This window comes from Diadema antillarum, unplaced genomic scaffold (genome assembly GCF_040938485.1).
Source record: "Diadema antillarum isolate AM-2024a unplaced genomic scaffold, OU_Dant_1.0 seq00000429_RagTag, whole genome shotgun sequence".
NCBI lineage: Eukaryota > Metazoa > Echinodermata > Echinoidea > Diadematoida > Diadematidae > Diadema > Diadema antillarum.
In genome coordinates, this window is record NW_027271410.1 from 190,924 (window position 1) to 209,404 (window position 18,481).

Here is an 18,481-nt window from a genome sequence, read left to right on the forward strand (position 1 = left end):
TAATCAAGATGTTACTTATAATGAAAGATTTTGATATTATGAATATGCTTTCTGTTTTCTTTGTCTGTAAGATGTTTCATTGCCATCCGTCCCTCTAGAACTGTAACGGTAAAACTGTTTGTTTTGAAATAGTGAAATTTCTACAACGACATCATAAGTGAGTACCCACATTCCAGCGTATTCTTAATTGACCTACAAAGTAGTTATTCTATGTGATATGGAAATAATTTGACACATGAGTATGTGTAAATAAGTATTCCGTGCTCTCAGCGTACTCCCGCAGACGTGAATGTACTGGCAAGGGGCGATTTCTCTTCAAGAAAATAGAGTTCTGTTACAGAAATTGCAGTTGAAAACATTTATGTCATTTACAGCAGCTTTTCCAGCAATATTTCGATTTAAATTGTGCTTGCATACATTAATGGTGTTTGTATACGTCTCCTTTCATAACATGTGAATGACTACATAGAAGTAGCATATTTCTGGCGGTTCCAAAACATTCATATTTGGGCTGAGGGAGAATAAAATGATTGCTAAATAAACAAATTGTTTGAAGATTATGATATTTTCAGAGGAGAAAACTTCCACCAAGTTTCACCAAGAACTATCGAAGTAAGTGTATACAATATTTCAACAATGATAATAACGTACAAACCTATACGCGTTTCGTCGTTAAAAGGATGTCACGTATGTAGTCTTTGCAACCGATGTGTGAAAAACGGGTGTCAAAATACACACATTAAAATGATATTGAGCTATCAAAACAACGCGTGCGATAATTTTCCTATTCATTAACTGTGATTAATGATTATTCACACGCCGTGATATGACTTTGGAACTTGAATGGACGTTATCAAAGCGCACTTATACATGCAAGAAAATACGTTGTTTAATGGCAGCAGAGACGTGAGTTCGTTCAAAATTTCCGAGCACGTAATTCTTGTTGACTTAGATATGAAAGGAAGATGAAGAACAGGAAAAGACCTAGCCTGTGACAAAAAGTTGTATGTATACATGCAAGTAGATTACACTTTTTTACGATTTTGCCTTTGCTTAAAAAAACAAACAAACAGAGAACCTTTCCGATGGTTCTTCTTACTGACCCGACCATCATGTGAGAAAACATAAAGATGTCATTCTTACAGTAACAGTGTACATTATAGATTTGGAAAGGTACAAAATATCACGAGTTCCACCCCCTTGCCCAGTGCTGATTATCTCTTGTTGAGGGTTTGGTCAAGTCAAATTTATCATAATACACACAGTAGTTTACAAGGATCACAACATAAACAAACCAGTGTGTGGAGATGATAATGATAGATTAGGACGGAGGATCATGTCTGTAATTATTTATCTACTGTACTGTCCTTTGTCTTTGCCTTGTGTCTCCTATTAATCCAGGAGGCCACCTAGGCTTTTCATGTCACATTGTTTATTCATATGATAAAGAATGTTGAGCAACAAAATTTTAATGAACGAAAATTGCACGTTTTATAGCGAAATAGTCACGCTAGTGCACCCGTACACCAACACAAAATTATACTTGTATGTACCACCGACAACACTGTCACAAACCCCTATATACACTACCAGCGACGCCACCACAAACTAAATCACCATGAACACCTCAACCTACACCATTACCATCAGAAGTATCCTTGCCCAAATCTCAACTATAAGCACGATTACGTAGCCTGCAAACCACTTATATCTCTCTATTGTGAGAAATGTTACCACAACCACCTTCAACAACAACCATTGCCAGTGACAACCATCTTATACTGCCACTTCCATTTCATGACCACAAATTCCTTTGACACGCTGTCAGTTCAGTTAGTGTCATCAATGGACCTACGTTGTAGGTCCATGATGTCTTTTAAGTATAATGTGGTGGAACGACATTTGCTCCTGCGACAATATATTATTGCTCCGATGTTATTTTCTCCAGGTCCTGTTACCTTTGGGAACAGTAATTATTTTTTTTTCTCGAGATATAACATTTAATGCACATGTGTAGGTCTGTTGTACCACAAAACATACTTTCATACAAAATTTTAGTGATAAAGCCTAAGATATAAGGAGATATCTGTATTTTGCTCAATAAAACGTAACTGTAGACAGTTTAGTCTGGAAACATTCTTATTCTAAATATTGTTCACATGTTGTATTTTTAACTATACTTAATATCGATTTTACTGATTCAAATTTTTACAGTGGTTGTATTTATCTCTAACTCATAATCAAGAACTATTTTAAAGCACTAATGATGGGTTTTTGTTTCATCTGCAAATGGTAAATTATGCCTTTGAAGGGTTAGGGTTGTAAAGGGTTTTAGCTTTAGTTTGATGTGAGGATTAGGATTAGGGTTAGGGTAATGTTTGTAGGTAGAATGTATACTAAGTATTTGGCAGATATTTCATAGTATAGGGCAATTGTCGCGGGAGCAAATGTCATGGAACCGTATGCATGATCATCTTCCTTCGCTTCATTTCATTATTTCTCCTCCTCCTCCTCCTCCTCCTACTCCTCAAATCCTTCATCACCATTTTCTGTCATCATCATCATCATCATCATCATCATCATATCTGTCATTCCCACCCATGTGTAGCATAGTCTCATGATACTCCTTGCGCACAATCACATGCTGACTACGGTAGATCTCGGTCAGATGGCGGACGTTGGAACATCGCTTATCGGGCAGCAACGCAAGGGTGCAGGGGTCTTGCTATCTCCACAGCGAGTCGCCATGGCGAGCTACCGCTAATCAAAAAATATTTGCCTGCATGACGGGGGAACAAGCACACAATCTGCCAAACCTTGGAAACGTTGTAAATCTAATCTAAATGACCCTTGTCTTCAGATACGCGCCGATGTTTCTATCGGCGTCTAGCCCCTTTAATGTCACAGATAAACGAACCAGAAAATAAATACACCAACAAATATAGCGGGGATTCATTCATGACAAGAATTTAAATTGTACTTAAATAGTCCATCATGATTCAAATCGTCATTTATTTCCTATCAATGTTCTGGGAGTGCGATTACATGATTGCGTGTTGTATTGCAGTATCCCTTATTTAAATACAATTATGTGGAGTGGAGACTGCACCAAAAAAAAAAAAAAACAATTTTGAATTAAAGAACTTCACATTTCACACACACACACACACACGCACACATAAAGACGAGGAAGATCTTAAAAAGTAAAGCAAAAGGTGCACGTCACAAGCTCGATACCCACGAGTCACACAGCCCACGAGCTAGGCACTAAGTGAACCAGGCCCCCGAGCTATACGGTCTACGAGCTACACGCTATAAAACAAATAAGGCCCACGAGCTCGAAATTACATATCGGTTCCTATCGTGTTGTATGTAGTATCGAGCTTGTGGGCCTCATTTGTATAATGTCGAGCTCAGGGGCCATATTTGCATAGTGCCTATCTCAGGAGCCTGTTTTACTTATTGTCTAGCAAGTGGGCTGTATGACTCGTGGACCTTTTTTTTCAACGTCATAGCTCGTAAATCGTATGACTCGTAGTTGGAGAGCTCGTTGGATGATCCGTCGAAAAAAAGAAAAAAGAACAGCATCTCCAAACGCAACGTGGTTTATCACCGGCACAATGAAGATTGTTTGTGGTGGCATCCGATTGTAATTCAGTGATCAAGAAACACTAATGAATGATTAACCAAGGACAGATCCTCGACTATTAAGGAAATAGTCACTGCATGGTAGATTTTATGCTTTTTCCGGCGAAGCAAAGGGGACAAATGAATAAATAAAACCACTAGCCAGATTTTTCCCTTCACGCAATGTCTTCCCGTCCAGCCGAAACGCCACTGGTCACACAAAAGCTGAGGTTATAAATGAGGACTCGGCGTATTTCGTCATGTGATCGTAATCGTTTCGTCGGCGCCCAAAAGGGGTGCTGCGATCTTAAAAAGACAATCAATGGTCGAAGACGTAGTAAAAGATCTAGCGATTTATATTCTCAATGTAATGATTTACGTCTCTTAAAAAATCCATCATCGTTATGTTTATTGCATATGAGTACGAGATAACGGATTGCGCATTATGCGTTGTTTGGGCTACTGTAGTTTGCTTGTGACAACGAACGAATTGGCCATTTACAGCCGATACGGCCGATGCCGACCCAAATTGCTGGTCAAATTTATTGCTGCCCCATTGTAGTACAGGACACGGGTAGTTTAACGGGTCATGGAAAAAACTGTGGCACGTACTCCTTGCTTCAGTGACGTGGGAAAGCGAGAACGAACTCAATGACTGCTGTTATTGGTATGTGTTAGTGCTTCTTTAAAGGACAAGTTCACCTTCATAAACAGTCATATGTGTACAACAGTATAAAGAAAATGTAAAAGAAAATTCAACATATTTTCACTTTTTTTCGCATAATAAAAGAGCACTTGACTTGCCTCTTTCTAAAGGCAGGGGGAATAATATTACCCATAACATTTGTCGGTAACGAGTCAGGGGAATGTGTACTTTTTTAAAAAGATGGAATTTTGTGAAATTCTCTTTATATTTTCCTTATATTGTTGTACGCATGTAACATCTAAGTTATTCATACACTGCAGTAGTCTTCTCATCCAGCGGGTACTGAACAAAAACTTCAAAAATTCATAACTTTCGAACGGATTGTCTGATTTTCCTCAAACTTTCAATGATGTGTTCTACTAATATTGCTACATTCTCTCAATCCTTATGTTTATGAAGGTGAACTTGTCCTTTAACGTGATTACCTATTTTCCTCAACCCTTTAACAAGAATATATATATATATATATATATATATATATATATATATATATACAGGGCGTATCAAAAAAAAGTTAAACTTTTGAAGAAAAAAATTGTCTAAATTACATTTCAAAATATATGGAAGATTTTTTCATATTTATGGATGCCCAATAGTCTCATCTATCAAGTGCAATCAACAAAACAAATTTTTGTTCACGCTTGACTGAACACTGACGCTCATTGTCCAGAGTCTGAAAAATGACTTGCGCCAAATTGAAAGAAGATGGAAAATTCAGCCAGCAGTCCAAATAAGTGCTCCCATTCAAACTAATAGCGTACATAAATTTGGATCCCGTGCTCTGTGTGAAGGTGTTTTGGAGACAGATTTAAACACCTGTGGTATACTGATGCAACAAGGTACTCCTTTGTTCATTTTCGTTTTAACATCCCCCCCCCCCCCCCACACACACACACCCAATGCGCTTTGGAACAGATCATAATGTACCCATTCTTGTATGTTTCTTTTTAACCAGACATTGCCAGGTACGGTACAAGGGGCACCTGTCAATACTGGGGTATAGTTGCTACACAATGATAATTATCGCCACAGTAACAATCACAACGCCAACAACTTCACCCTCACAAACTCACATAAAACAACTTCTCTCTCACAAACTTACATCAACCTTCTCCCTCACAAACTCACATCATGGACCGTACAGGATTTTGTGGTAGGGTCAGTGCTCACATCAACCAACGTTTCTCTCACAAACTCATACTAACCAACAACTTATCCCTCACAAACTCGCATCAACCCAACAACTTGACCTGCAGAGCTATGAATTAACGGATCATTCTCAGACTGAGTTCTGCTGGCAACACTTTGAGGAATAACAACCAATGGAACGCACATTCCACTACAAGGCCACACTATTTACTCCTCACACTTTCAAGCACAGATCGAGACAAAACGCTTATCGATAACACCAGGTTCACGCAGAGCAAAGGTTCAATTTACTCTTTTCTTGCATTTAATAATGATAGCATCTTTTCCATATACACAAAACTGTACAAATAATATCTAGCAAGAACAGGATTTAAATGTATCTTAGTATGTTCATCTTTTGTCTTCACCTCCACTTCATTCAAACAATAACAATAACAATGACAAAACGACATGTTTTAAAAAAATTGACATGACTGTGATCGAGAAGACGAGGGGAGGTAAATAGAGTTCTGCCAACAAACAGAATGACTGCGACAAACAGCAACAACCAACGGAGACCTTGCAAAAAAAAGGAAAAAAAAGACTGTCTTTATGACCATTTCACAGAAATGAACACATGAGCGAGTCTGTCGCATGTTTGGGATTAACAGGAGTGGAAAATATTAGACAGATGGAAGCAAAAAATAGAGGAGGAGAGCATATAGCAATACCCTTCCCCACTACAAGCTGCTTTCAAATGAAATAATGCCTTGGTTTTGAAAGGGTGCAGTATATCCTCCATTTTTTTTTTTCACTTCCCCTTGCTTGCCACAAAGTATATTTTGCAGCCATCTTTCTTTGATTCTACTTTTGTTGTTGTTGTTGTTCTGTTTGTTCTGTTGATCTCTGCTTAATGGCATATCAGGTAGGAGGGGAGGGCAGAAAGGGGGAAGGGGGAAGGGGGAAAGGGGCAGGGGGCGGGTTTCAGGCAAGGCACAGTGGCTGCTGCAGCAACAGTGACGTACCCTTCCACTTCATTACTAAGAGGGGGCACAACACAAACAGCAACCGCCAACTCTATCTCCACATTCTCCGTCCCGTACAGCTGTCGAAATATATTAAATAAATACTAGAAACCAACCTATTTCTTACCATATACCATATCTGATTGTCATGCACAAATGAAATCTACTTTTAACAGAACGTACAGTGCTCCTGAAAGTAGTCCCTACTCATACAAGTTTGAAACGGAAGAATAAAATCAAACAAGTTTTTGTGACACTAATGCAGTTACTTGTCTCATACCTACACTTGCATGGAGATGACCAGAGAAATAAACGGAAGTAGAAGCAGGCACCAATTTTGTTTTGTTTTCGTGTATGTTTCCTATAACACTTTGAACATACATGGGGGAAAAAAAGCATGCAAAGAAATAAACAGCATGTATGGTTTGCGCCTGCGGAAACTGGACCAGGAATAGAGGTTCACATAGACAGGTTCTACTCTTGTTCGTAACCATTTTTTGTTCATAACCACACAACTGGCACAGTTCTCGATTAGAGCACACATTAATTTGTGATGGCCAATACTCCAAAAATTGTGACAATGCAAAAAAACAACAACAACAAACTCCAACTCTCGCCAACAGGCAAAAAATATTGTTATCCCAATTGCATAATAACCGAAGCAGAAGCAGGCTTCAAAGAACCATTAATCACCCTGCGTTTTTGAAAGATCAACCCTTCCTTTAAAAAAAAAGTCAAAGTTTATGCAATATTTGTTCATAAAAACCATATTATATCCATTACATTTCGTCAAACTTTAGCTGGGAGGAATGGGGATATTTAGCAACGACATATGAGGGTACTTTTGAATTTCCTTTACTCAAGGAATTTTCTTAGAATACAAGCTACATCTTGAACATGCTACAAGAAAAAAAAATCATTTCCATGACCACATATGGAATATTGTGACATTATGATTTCCACAGTCTTTCAGTTAAAATTACATTTGAGTGATGTCTGCATAACAGTATAAGCACTGTTTTTGTTTCCATCTTTCTATTTTTTCAAACAGGGACTGCTGGTGTTCAACAGGGAAAAACATATCATTTCTGTTTGAAGGAAATCTTAAAGACATTGAGGTGCAAATTCACAAAGGTATTTTCAATCAAATGCGTGCTTTGGATATCGTCCACGGACTAGAATAAGCAAGAAATATGCATACCTTGTGCAGGCATGTCTTCCCATGCATACAGCATTTAGTATAGGATGTTTGTTGGCGCGACGTGTGACACACATTTGCACATTCAAAATTTATACAACCACACACAAAAATCAAACTATTTTTGTGAATTCTGGCATAAAGACATCCCTTTGCAGTGTCTGAAAAGCAAAAAGATGTCCATTCGTGGGAGACTATTTTGTCGAAAGTAGAGAAATACCTCAACATAATTTTGGTGGCAGGAAAACTGGGCTGGCTACGTTTCTCATCGTGCACTTGCAACCCACAATATAGATCTCTGGGACTAATGTGAAATGCACACAACCTTGTATGTCTGGGCATCGTACCTTAAAATACGTATCCGGGCAATTACCCCCAGAGGGCAATTACCCCCCGGCTAAATACTGGTTAGTGGTAAGCTTAGAGTAAAGATTAGGGTTAGGGTTAGGGTTAGGGTTAGGAGTTTGAGTTAGGGATAGGATTAGGTTCAGGATTAGGATTATGATTAGGGCCAGGGGAAGGGTGCGGGGTAATTGCCCAGGGGGTAATTGCCCTAGACCCCTTAAAATATGCCATAAAATGCTCCTAAACCAGCTTAACACCAGAAAGAAAATACCGTGCTTCCATCATTTGATCTTCAACTTTAGGCAAACTCCGAGGACTAGCATTAAGGCAAAGGACTGTGAGTAAAACAACCAAATCAGCTCTTTTGATCAAAAAACATGTTCACAACATTTACACTTTTGGGGGATATATTAAAGGCAAGTTTGCAATCTACCAATGCAATCTTGACAAAGGTTAAACAGGCGCTAGGCTCTGTTACTTTACTCTGGAGATTTTATTTTCATTCCCTCCTACAAAGGCTGAATTAGTTAATCCACCGGACAGCTTGGAATTTCTAGTGACAAACTTTTAAAACAACAGTCAAGTTACACATACGAGTTAGCAATTCACACGGGGGTTGGCACTTATATTATTTGGCAGAAGAATCAAATGAGCAAATTAACAATTTTCTATTTTGTGTTTTTGGCAAAACATCTTGCGATTTCTGACAAAAATTCATACATTACCGCCACGGGACAGTTCGAGACAATTACGATAAAGCGGCACTTTTACAAAACAGGAACAACGACGTGACAAGACCTCCACATTAAATCAAGCTTGAGACTTTGCAGACTTACATGTATTTTCTTTTCGAGTGTTTTCGATGGATAATGGTGGGATTTCTCAGAGCTTTTGCAAAATAATATGCAGAACAAAATACTCTCTTTGCTCTGCAATGCAATGGTTTAGTTAGCACAAGAAGACAGCATATGGTGTGTGTGAACAGAAGACAAAAAATTCTCTGCAGAAAAAAATTTAAAAAAAGAATAAAATGGCCCTGAAATGTACATTCAATAACAACAAAAAAATCCAGCAAGAATAAATAATGAATAAAACAGTACATTATCTCCCGTCATAATTCACTATCTTATTTCACACAATGCTTTGGTAATAGTAGCCATACATTACTTTTTGTAAATTTCTTCTCCTTTCCTATTCTACACATATTGACATTGAGACATAAGCTTGTTTTTCAGTGCCTGGTTGACATGGCAACCCATCGCGCCACACACAGCAGCACGCGGATACACGCTTTCAAAACTTACACGTACAGAGGTAGAATAATGATAACACGAAAAAACGGCGATAGACTCTCCACTGACCCAATGCGAATCGTCATGAACTTATGTACGACCAGACGGCATCGGATTGTAGCTACACAATACTCTTTCCACATCATTCACTTTTCACTTTCTTTCTTTCTTGGACTCTCCATTCTTTCAAAGAAGACAAGATGACAAGAAGAAGAAGAAGAAGAAGAAAAACAATCTCTCTATGTACATATTACATGCAAACACTACCATGGCTGTCAACAGTTGCTTTGGAACATTCTGGGCTCACAACCTTTGGTGAGGATGGCTTGAGGACCCAATCTGACGTGCTGACTACAGTTTGGACTGTAGCGGTAAAATCTATGGAACAAAAATGGCACTTGTAGGTCAATTGACCACATTACAACCCAAGCATCCTTCTATCTTTGTCGCAATCCGTCCATTTTTCTCACTTCTGTCATCCAAAGAGTTATAAACTTTCCAAATAATATGGGCAAGTGCAATGCTACATGTACTTGACACAAAGGCCATAGAAACACTGATGCACATCCCCCCCCCCCCAATAAAATCCTACCCCAAACCAAAAATGTGGTTACTTGACTCAGATTGGCAATCTTCAGACGGAAAATTTAAATGCCAAGAGCTTGAGCCCTGTATGAAGATCTGCCATTATATCCTGAATAGCCCGTTTATTCCAAATGCAGATCCAAACCCAACAGGGGAGCCCAGAATGCTATAAGCCGTTTCATTTCTGCAAGAAAGGCGTGGCATGAAAAGGAAGTCAAACTGCCCGCGACGCACGTCTTTTTGCCACCATGCCATCAAATCCTGACACATCATTAAAAATTTCACTTTATTTCACGTTTTTTTTTCTGTAAAACCCGTCTACTCTTCCACTCCCTGCTCAGTCACTTCTTCCCGAAAAACTACGAAAAAAAAAATCCATGCAATAAACGCTCTTACGTTTCAACCAAAAAAAAAGGAAGAAAGAATAATAACGATAATCACAGACTTTGATAACCTTAGGAAGTCGGCAGCAGTTTTCACACAGAATGGCAACATGCATGCAAATAAAACATTTTTCGTCAACCTTTCAAAAATAGAAATCAGAACACAAAATACGGTGGGAAGAACAAGAACTGCACCACTTTGCATAAATATCGTTTCTCTCTCAAATCAAATAGCGTCTCTGCCTCAAACAAACCAACCAACCGACAAAAAAAAAAAAAAAAAAATGAAATAGATTAGATCGAGAAGAGCACTCTCAAACACACATCTACTGATCAGCACAGTGAAATTACAACAACAAAAAATGAAAAAAAAAAAGTTACAGAAAAAATATGACTTTTTTGGTCATCATTGCACTTCAGATAAAACACGTTTTCAAAACAAATGACAACATTCAAAGTTTTAAAGCTTTCGTTCACATCACCTGACAAAGAACATGACAACATCTTTGCAAAACCCGAAGAGAACAGACAGAAAAAAAAAGAAGCAATGTGAGACATGCTAGCTTCGTAACACTAATCGTACACATATTAGGAGCAATCCTTTGGTGGTGTGAGTGGGGTTTCAGTCCAGACACTGTGTTCCACCCAATCGATTGTTCTACATGAATTAAACTGTTACACTTTCCCTCCCCTGTAAGTTCCCTCTTGGTTACTCTCTACAAGACTTAGTTTTCAAGAATGCTTCCCCCCTCCCACTGAAGGAGTTGTGGGAAAGGAAAGACCTTGGACAGGATTCAACTGACGAGCAGTCATGACACATAATCGGTTTATGATTAATGCATTTACGTTGTCACGGCAGATTGAATTCCTGGTCTCAAGAATCTGACTCGACAAGATTTTCATTTTCGGATAAAGTCCCAAACGAAATATTCTCTTTGTAGAAAAAATGTAAGTGTGTGTTGTCAGAATCAAACTGTGGGGGGTGGGGTTAAGATTGAATGAATCACTCTCTCTTTCGACTTTGAGCTAAATGCGCACCAGTATGTAGAAAATGTTTTATAGGTACAAGATGAGCCTTGTATGGCATGTGCTTAAGATGATTCCAAAAACCAAACATTTTTGCTATCATAGGCCCCTTATGTTTACATCACAATGTCAAGGGCTAGTATCACAAAGGAATCCCTTAACAAAAAGACGGGGCGAACAGATCACTTACACACAAGGACAGCACAAGATGCCACCGCAATAATTGGCCTTGCAAACGAGGGAAGATCAGTAACGGTATAACGTACAGACAGACATACTTATAGCACTTACGAGATATTTCAGATCCTATACAGATGTGACAGTATATCAAACTTAGCGTTAAAATGAAAAAGGAACAACGCAGAAAAGCTCAACTTGTGACAGTTCTCTCATTGCCCAGCACTCAATCCTTCCTCTTTTTAATAGTTTCACTGATATCCTCTAAATGGCAATTGCATCACGTTAAGGTGGATATCCATTGCGATAAGGTAAGACGAAGTTGCGTGAGGACGTTGTTAAGCGCTAAAATCCTGTGCTCCTACAACAGGCACAGGAAGCAATATTCGGTGGTGCTGCAAAGATCTGGCGCCGAAGCGGTGTAACCGACAAAAGAACGAAAAAATTGTGCTGCTCTCTCTCGAAGCATGGGGATCTTTCACAAGTGAGAAGGAAGAATAAATCCACTATTTCCTTTTTTTTTCTTGTTTGCATCCATAGTGTTGAAAATAATGAGTATAATAGCAACCATGTTCACATCATATATTTAGCTTTAGACATCTCTGGTTGTTGCACACACACACAAAAAGCATTTGGCTGTCATTTCAGAATTTGCAGGGGGCCACATCTCCACATTTGGAATTTGGAAAAAAAAAGAAGAAAAAAAAAGGTCTCGTCAGACCTCCGCTGGGGATGTTAATGTTGGCGACGTCACACGATTTGAGGCATGTGCCGGATGCGCCTTCGACGCCGGCAGGTACGAAGTTCGTGGGATCGATTGGCCCCCTTTCTTCTCGGAGCGGTGCCGCTCGTGGCGCGAGTGTCGCTGGTTCTGGCGGGGATACTTGCCGTTGCAGTGATGTTGCTGCTGCTGCGGCGGCTGGTTGCGGTGGGGGAAGTGGTGGAGATGTTGGTGGCCGCCCAGCGTGGGCGACAGGTGGGCTGTGGGCGACAGCGGGGCCACGATGCCCGGCGACATGTCGCCACCGGTGGAAGCTATTGCAGAGGGAATGCTGTGCGACTGTCTGACAGTCGGGCTGGCGGGTGCCACGTGGCAGTGGTTGTTGTTGCTGTTGTTGTTGATATTCACCCCGCCGCCACTCACATTGCTTGCACTATTTACATGATTGTGGCTCCGGCACAGATGGTGGCCGGAGATCAAGTCTCTATCTTGATTGTGGACGCCTGTCGTCGGGTTCTCGTACAGGTGCATGGTAGGGATCCTCCCGTTGCACGGCAACGATGAAGATGACATGGTCATCGCTGGGCAGAGGTCTCTGCTCTGTTCATGTTCTGCCAGGATAGAGGACAAAGAGATCCAAACAGCTCCATCAGTCAGACTCACAATCTCATATCATCCACTCACAATGCAACAGGTTGCTTACTCGATATCAACAGCATAACTGATAATAGCTAATTTTCTATACCGAATTTGGGAGGTCACTAACACTTTGCTGCATATCAACAGACAAAAATTGTCAATATAAATTCATGAGGGCATTATTAACACTTTGTAAAGTTCATAGAAACACTTTGTGCTCTCAACCAAGTGACCTTGGCTTTAGGTCAGCGGGAGTACTCTCCAGGTCTTGCTATATCATTGCTTAAGAACACTGCTGCACAGACTACGTCAAAGCAAGTACGTCTTGTAACTGACCTTTAGTGTCAAATCTGCACTAAATCATATTTTTGCATTTTTGGTTAGACTGAGCAGATGAAATCAAATAGGACCTGCAGAAACCTGGTCCGTACTCACCATGAGGTATTTTAAAGCTGCTTGGTGAGGTGCACCGACCGTTGGGCGACGACACTGAGGTATAGGAATGACAGCACTGCGGCGAAGGGTGGTGGCGGTGGTGGTTCTGCCGGTTGACCGGCGAGGCGGTCTGGCTGCCCAGCCCCTCATCCGAGTTGGTCAGCAGCCGCTCCCGCTGCAACCGGTCCCTGGTCGCCTCGTCCTGGAAAACATCTTCATCGTCCTCCTCCTCCTCCTCGATCTCCGCATCCTCCCCGTCGCTGCGGGCGCGGTCCGGGTGAGTCATCCGCCCCCCGCGGCCCCCCACCCCATGGTGGAGGTACGGGTGCTTGTTGATTGCACTGTCCAGCGAGCGCCCGGCAAGGCCGCAGCAGGGTGGGGCGATGAGCTGACCCCGCCTTTCCAAAGTGTTGTGGTCTGCCTCGCTTACGGAGTCTGTCAGGCAGTATCGGTCTAAGCTGCTGCGGTGGGTGTTATCTGATAAAGAAAAATTCCTGGGTCATCAAATCTGTTCTAAAAAATCACGACTATAACCCAAGAAATTTTTGTTGATCTCAACAAAAACATAATGATTTACTACATAACAAACCATCATTGAATACCACACTTTTCTCTGTGTCATTATAACCTCACTCCTATTTAATCTTTTTTAACACTCTGCATGGCACATTATATTACCCGCTCATGGGTTTTTGTGCGAAATTTGTGCACATATTGCCAAGAAATGATTAGGGACATCAACTTCAACACAAACTCGTTAAAACATAGACATGGCAGCATTCACTCTATGACAAAACAACATGTTACATCTGCTTCAGTGGAATATATCTGATAAATACAAAAAGCATTCTACATATTTTGCTTTGAGATGCTTTACTTAAGGAAATGCATTCAAATCTAGGACAAGCTCTGATATTGTTCCATGTATGCACAATTTCATATACTAATTAGTTGTGCCATAATGATGATAACTTTTGTAACTTACACATTACACTAGAATTACCGCACAGTTCAAAAACTTTGACTAGTGCAATTTGCTAACAGACAAAAACAAAAACAAAACAAAACAAAACAAAGACAAAAAAACTGCTGAAAACAAATGCTGCATGCATTTTATGTTCATTGCGTGTATTCTATGGCAGAATCTGTTACTGCAGACATAATATGGGGCTGTCTGAAAGCAAATTAACAGCTACACACTGTGTATGCTATGGGGCTTTAGCACACTGGTGTCTGCTGCCCTCTGTTGGCAAGAGATTGCACAGGGACCCCATGTGGGTAATGATCTGTGCTGAATGTGGCTAGTCTGCCTCACCGGTCATGCTACAGCGGTGCTTGGGTCCGCACATGTCCAGCTCCGGTGGGTCCTGCATCTGAGTCTCGCTGGGGAAAATGGCCGCCATGCGCACCCGGCTGGGAAACTTGAAGGTGCTGAGCTTGCCCAGCGGTCCGTCCAGGGAGTCGCAGTCGCTGACGTTGTCCCCTTGGTACTTGTCGGTTGCTGTGAGATGGCGGGGGGGAAAAAAAAATCAATCAAGGTTGGGGGATACGATTCAAAAGGGAAAAATAAAAGCAGCAAATTTCTGCAGGACTTTCCATGGCTGGCATACACCTGCGTTACAAAGGAAGTCTGTCTATTGCAAATCCCAAATGGCAGTACATGTCAAAAATGAGATGTTTAACTCACACTGCACACCAACCACAAAAAAAAATTCATCGATGCAAGCATTGGCCATCGCATACTGCAAATCACCCTTGGATCTCCTAGAAACAAGACATATCCCATCAGCCAGCACTAAAAAGCATTGTGGTCCCCTGAGTATTTTCATGTTAGCAGGTCCCACTCTAGTATTTTCATGTTTGGGATGTCTATGAAACATGTCACTTGCCGCACATTTGGGCCTGTATGCATGACGACCGCATGTTTCTGCCCGAGGAACACTATGTATGCGAGGATAATACCAAGGCCTCCATGGTCTTACTTAGGGTTATTTTGTGAATGTACTGAGAAATAAGGTTTAATGCAATGATTTGGGTGTTATCACATTTGCTCCTATAGCGCAATTTTATTCGGTGGCGGGACAAGAGGGACTCACCTGCGCTGGATACACCACTGCTTGTTTCTTGGTGAATGGTGCCCTCCGACGAGCCATTCAGAGTGGAGCTGGGGATCTCTGCCGGAACAACATGGGTCTCTGCAACTAGAGAAGGCAGACGGGGGAGGAAAACCAGCACATAGAATGCACATTAATACCTGATGGTATTGTTATCATAACTGGATTGCTACATACACATCACAAACAGATCTTGGCAAACACTAACTACCATGCTTGCCACAGAGAGGTTTTCAATCTGAGTTTGGATTCAGGACTCTCGATTTTCTTCCAATCACTTTTGAATGCTCATATGTGTTTTCATATCACATCGAGCATTGTGGAGGGACCCAAAGCCACGCTCACTGTCAATCAGAAGTGGAAGAAACTGCTTTGCTCCATTAGGCTTCACTTTGCCTCTTGAAGAGGGACGATTCTCAGTTCTCATTCTGTTCTTGTGGGTTCCTGAACATGTAAAATGACAAAGATTCACACTTGATCTTGGTGGGCCTCAAAAAAATTAGGAGCCACAGTTGTGATTTATCGAGAGCAAAAGGGAGATTGATTCCTCGCCCCGCTCACCTCGAAATCTCTTGGGCCGCCTTCGGGTCTGGTAGATGATGACCACCCAGATGAGCGAAGTCCCCATCACACAGCAGATGACTACCACAATGATGATAGTGGTGGTGGTCATGTTCCAGATCGTCTGAGTGTCTACGTTGGAGAGAAGGAGCGATATAGTGACTGCATCTCAACATTGACCTTAAATAGCAAGTGTTTTGCTACGGTATACTGACTAGAAGCTGTATTAGAATATACCTGATAAGGTCAGTTAGCTGCAAGAAAACTCTGTGATGAAATTAAGCTAAACACAGTCAACTCATGAAAAGAAATGCAATGATTCTATTTACAATTATTAAATACAAAAAGCAATATTCAGAATGGATGCCATAGGTTGGATTCATTAAGGTCTTAGTCTCACAAACTACTATGGATTCTTTTTAGTAATTTTAGTGCCTCTATAAAATGGCTAAAATGGTGACTGTTGAATGCAGTTGGTGAAACGCAAAAACAAAACAAAACAAAACACCATTTCTCAAGAGTCACCGAGCAGAAATTAAATGACTACGTCAAGAAGTGTATGATTGCAGCTCCTTGTAGACTTACTCTTTCTGACGGTCAGTTTAGCACCATCGGTCTGAATTCCAAGCATGTTGGATGCCTCGCAGACATAGCTGCCACTGTCGGAACTCTCGGCGTTCATGATGATCAGGTACCGGTCAAAGTCAGTCAGGTGCGTCCCCTCGCCCGGCACAAACGCAACCCCATCTTTGAACCACCGAATGTTGGGGCGCGGACTTCCCTCTGCGTTGCACTCCAGCACCGCTGGCTCACCAACAGTGACGCTCAAATCCTTCATCTGCCGGGTGAAGAATGGCTGCTCCAGCACCGTCAGGCTGGCGTTGGTGCTGATGGTGCCAGCGGCGTTGTGGGCGGTGCAGGTGTAGACGCCGGTGTCGATCATCTGCACGTCGTCGATGTAGAACCGCTCCAGCTTCTCGTTGAGCTTGAAGCGGCGCTGCCGGGCGGCGGGGAAGTTGATGCCGCCGTCCTTCTGCCAGGCGATCTTTGGAGTCGGGTGACCCACTGCGGCACACGGGAGATTGGCAACGCCCCCCACTTGGACATTGATGTTAATCGGTGTGCTGGTGAATGATGGGAAGACTAGACAGGAAGCAAAGGCAAAGAGAAACAGATTAATCAAATAGTACATTATAAAAATCACATGATACTTTCAAGACCGCTCTCTGATTTCAATAAAAACTTTCCAAGCAAACATTGTTTAAAATAAGAGATTTTGTGCATCTATCCGTTTCATGACCTCATAAAGCTCCCAATTACCCCATGCTCTATTTTTCCCCCCAATGCCAACATTAACAAATATCTAAAAAAATCAAGGTCTTGAACATACAAAAAGCTAGACAAAAGCAAAATCAAGGTCTTGAAAATAAAAAATGCTCCACAAAAACGATGTTATACTTCCCGGCACATGTAAAATTCTGACAAACTGCAATGAGCAAATGATATTAGGATAAAGAATGAATCAAGAGGCAGAGAGGGAGATGGGAGTCACTGAGGTAGAGGCAAGGGGTAGGGGCGGGGGAGAGGATTGCCCCCCTCCCCCCCCCCCCCCCCCCACACATGCAAAAACTCACTGTGCACGGTGACCTTGGCCTTCTTGGAGTAGGTGGAGCCAAACTCATTGGAGATGATGCACTGGTAGCGCCCCTCCTCCTCCTCTCGGATGTGGGGAAGGCTCAGCACCGACGTGTACTCATTGACGCGGTTCGGGTTCAGCCGCTCGTAGTAGATGGTGTTGGCAGCCTCCAGGATGGTCTGGATTTTGGGGGTGGGTCAAGATCAGCAACAATAATAATTGAGGATGAAATCCTTGTTGTGTGCACATTGGTGCTTCTGACAACAATATTTATCCTTGACTATCTCTAATCAAACCATAGCACGGTTTATTGTTACACATCACCATTGAAAAAAAAAATATTGGTAAATATTGTTTCCGAATGAAGCTGGTGAATGACAGTAAATCTTCACAAAAACCACCCACCCTGTCTTTCTTCCACACAAACTTGACTGGCGTGTCACTCGTGCTTCCAGCGGTACAGATCAAGGAAACGTTGTCCCCTCTCAGTGACGTCACCACATCTGGCTCTCGGATGATAAATGGTTTCAGACGATCATCTGCAACACGAACAAAAGATGGAATGAGTCAGAAACAAAAATCATTCAAACACACAAAAAAAATAATCAGGGATAATGAGAGACTGTCCTAAAAAGATTCTGGAGAAAAGTCAGAAGCCTGAGACAAAACAGAGATTTAGATGGACAATGAGAGCTAAGGAAGAATTGTATCTGAATAGCTGTTGATGCTTAACAAAGGAGAGTGCAATCTAAAAAATGAGGTACTGAGATAAATAACACCGCCAAGATGACAATTTCCAATCTTCAAACACTCAAAGTGAGCATATCAAATATCCAACCACAACAGTGAATCTTGTCAGGAGTGATTACCAACAAAAGACTGT

General features: G+C 41.4%; 1 protein-coding gene across 1 annotated transcript in view; it reads right to left on the reverse strand.

The window, feature by feature from the left end:
* Nucleotides 1–12,183: 12,183 nt before the first annotated feature.
* The window catches only part of LOC139732502 (uncharacterized), a 92,241-nt gene continuing 85,943 nt past the window's right edge, over nt 12,184–18,481 (reverse strand). Inside the window, exons 11-18 of the mRNA XM_071643363.1 lie at nt 18,004–18,137; nt 17,597–17,777; nt 16,548–17,105; nt 15,963–16,094; nt 15,384–15,488; nt 14,603–14,788; nt 13,288–13,764; nt 12,184–12,824 (exon numbers count right to left, since the gene is read on the reverse strand). Of these exons, the coding sequence (XP_071499464.1) occupies nt 12,208–12,824; nt 13,288–13,764; nt 14,603–14,788; nt 15,384–15,488; nt 15,963–16,094; nt 16,548–17,105; nt 17,597–17,777; nt 18,004–18,137 (2,390 nt within the window). The 3' untranslated portion in view covers nt 12,184–12,207. The remainder of the gene's footprint in view (nt 12,825–13,287; nt 13,765–14,602; nt 14,789–15,383; nt 15,489–15,962; nt 16,095–16,547; nt 17,106–17,596; nt 17,778–18,003; nt 18,138–18,481) is intronic.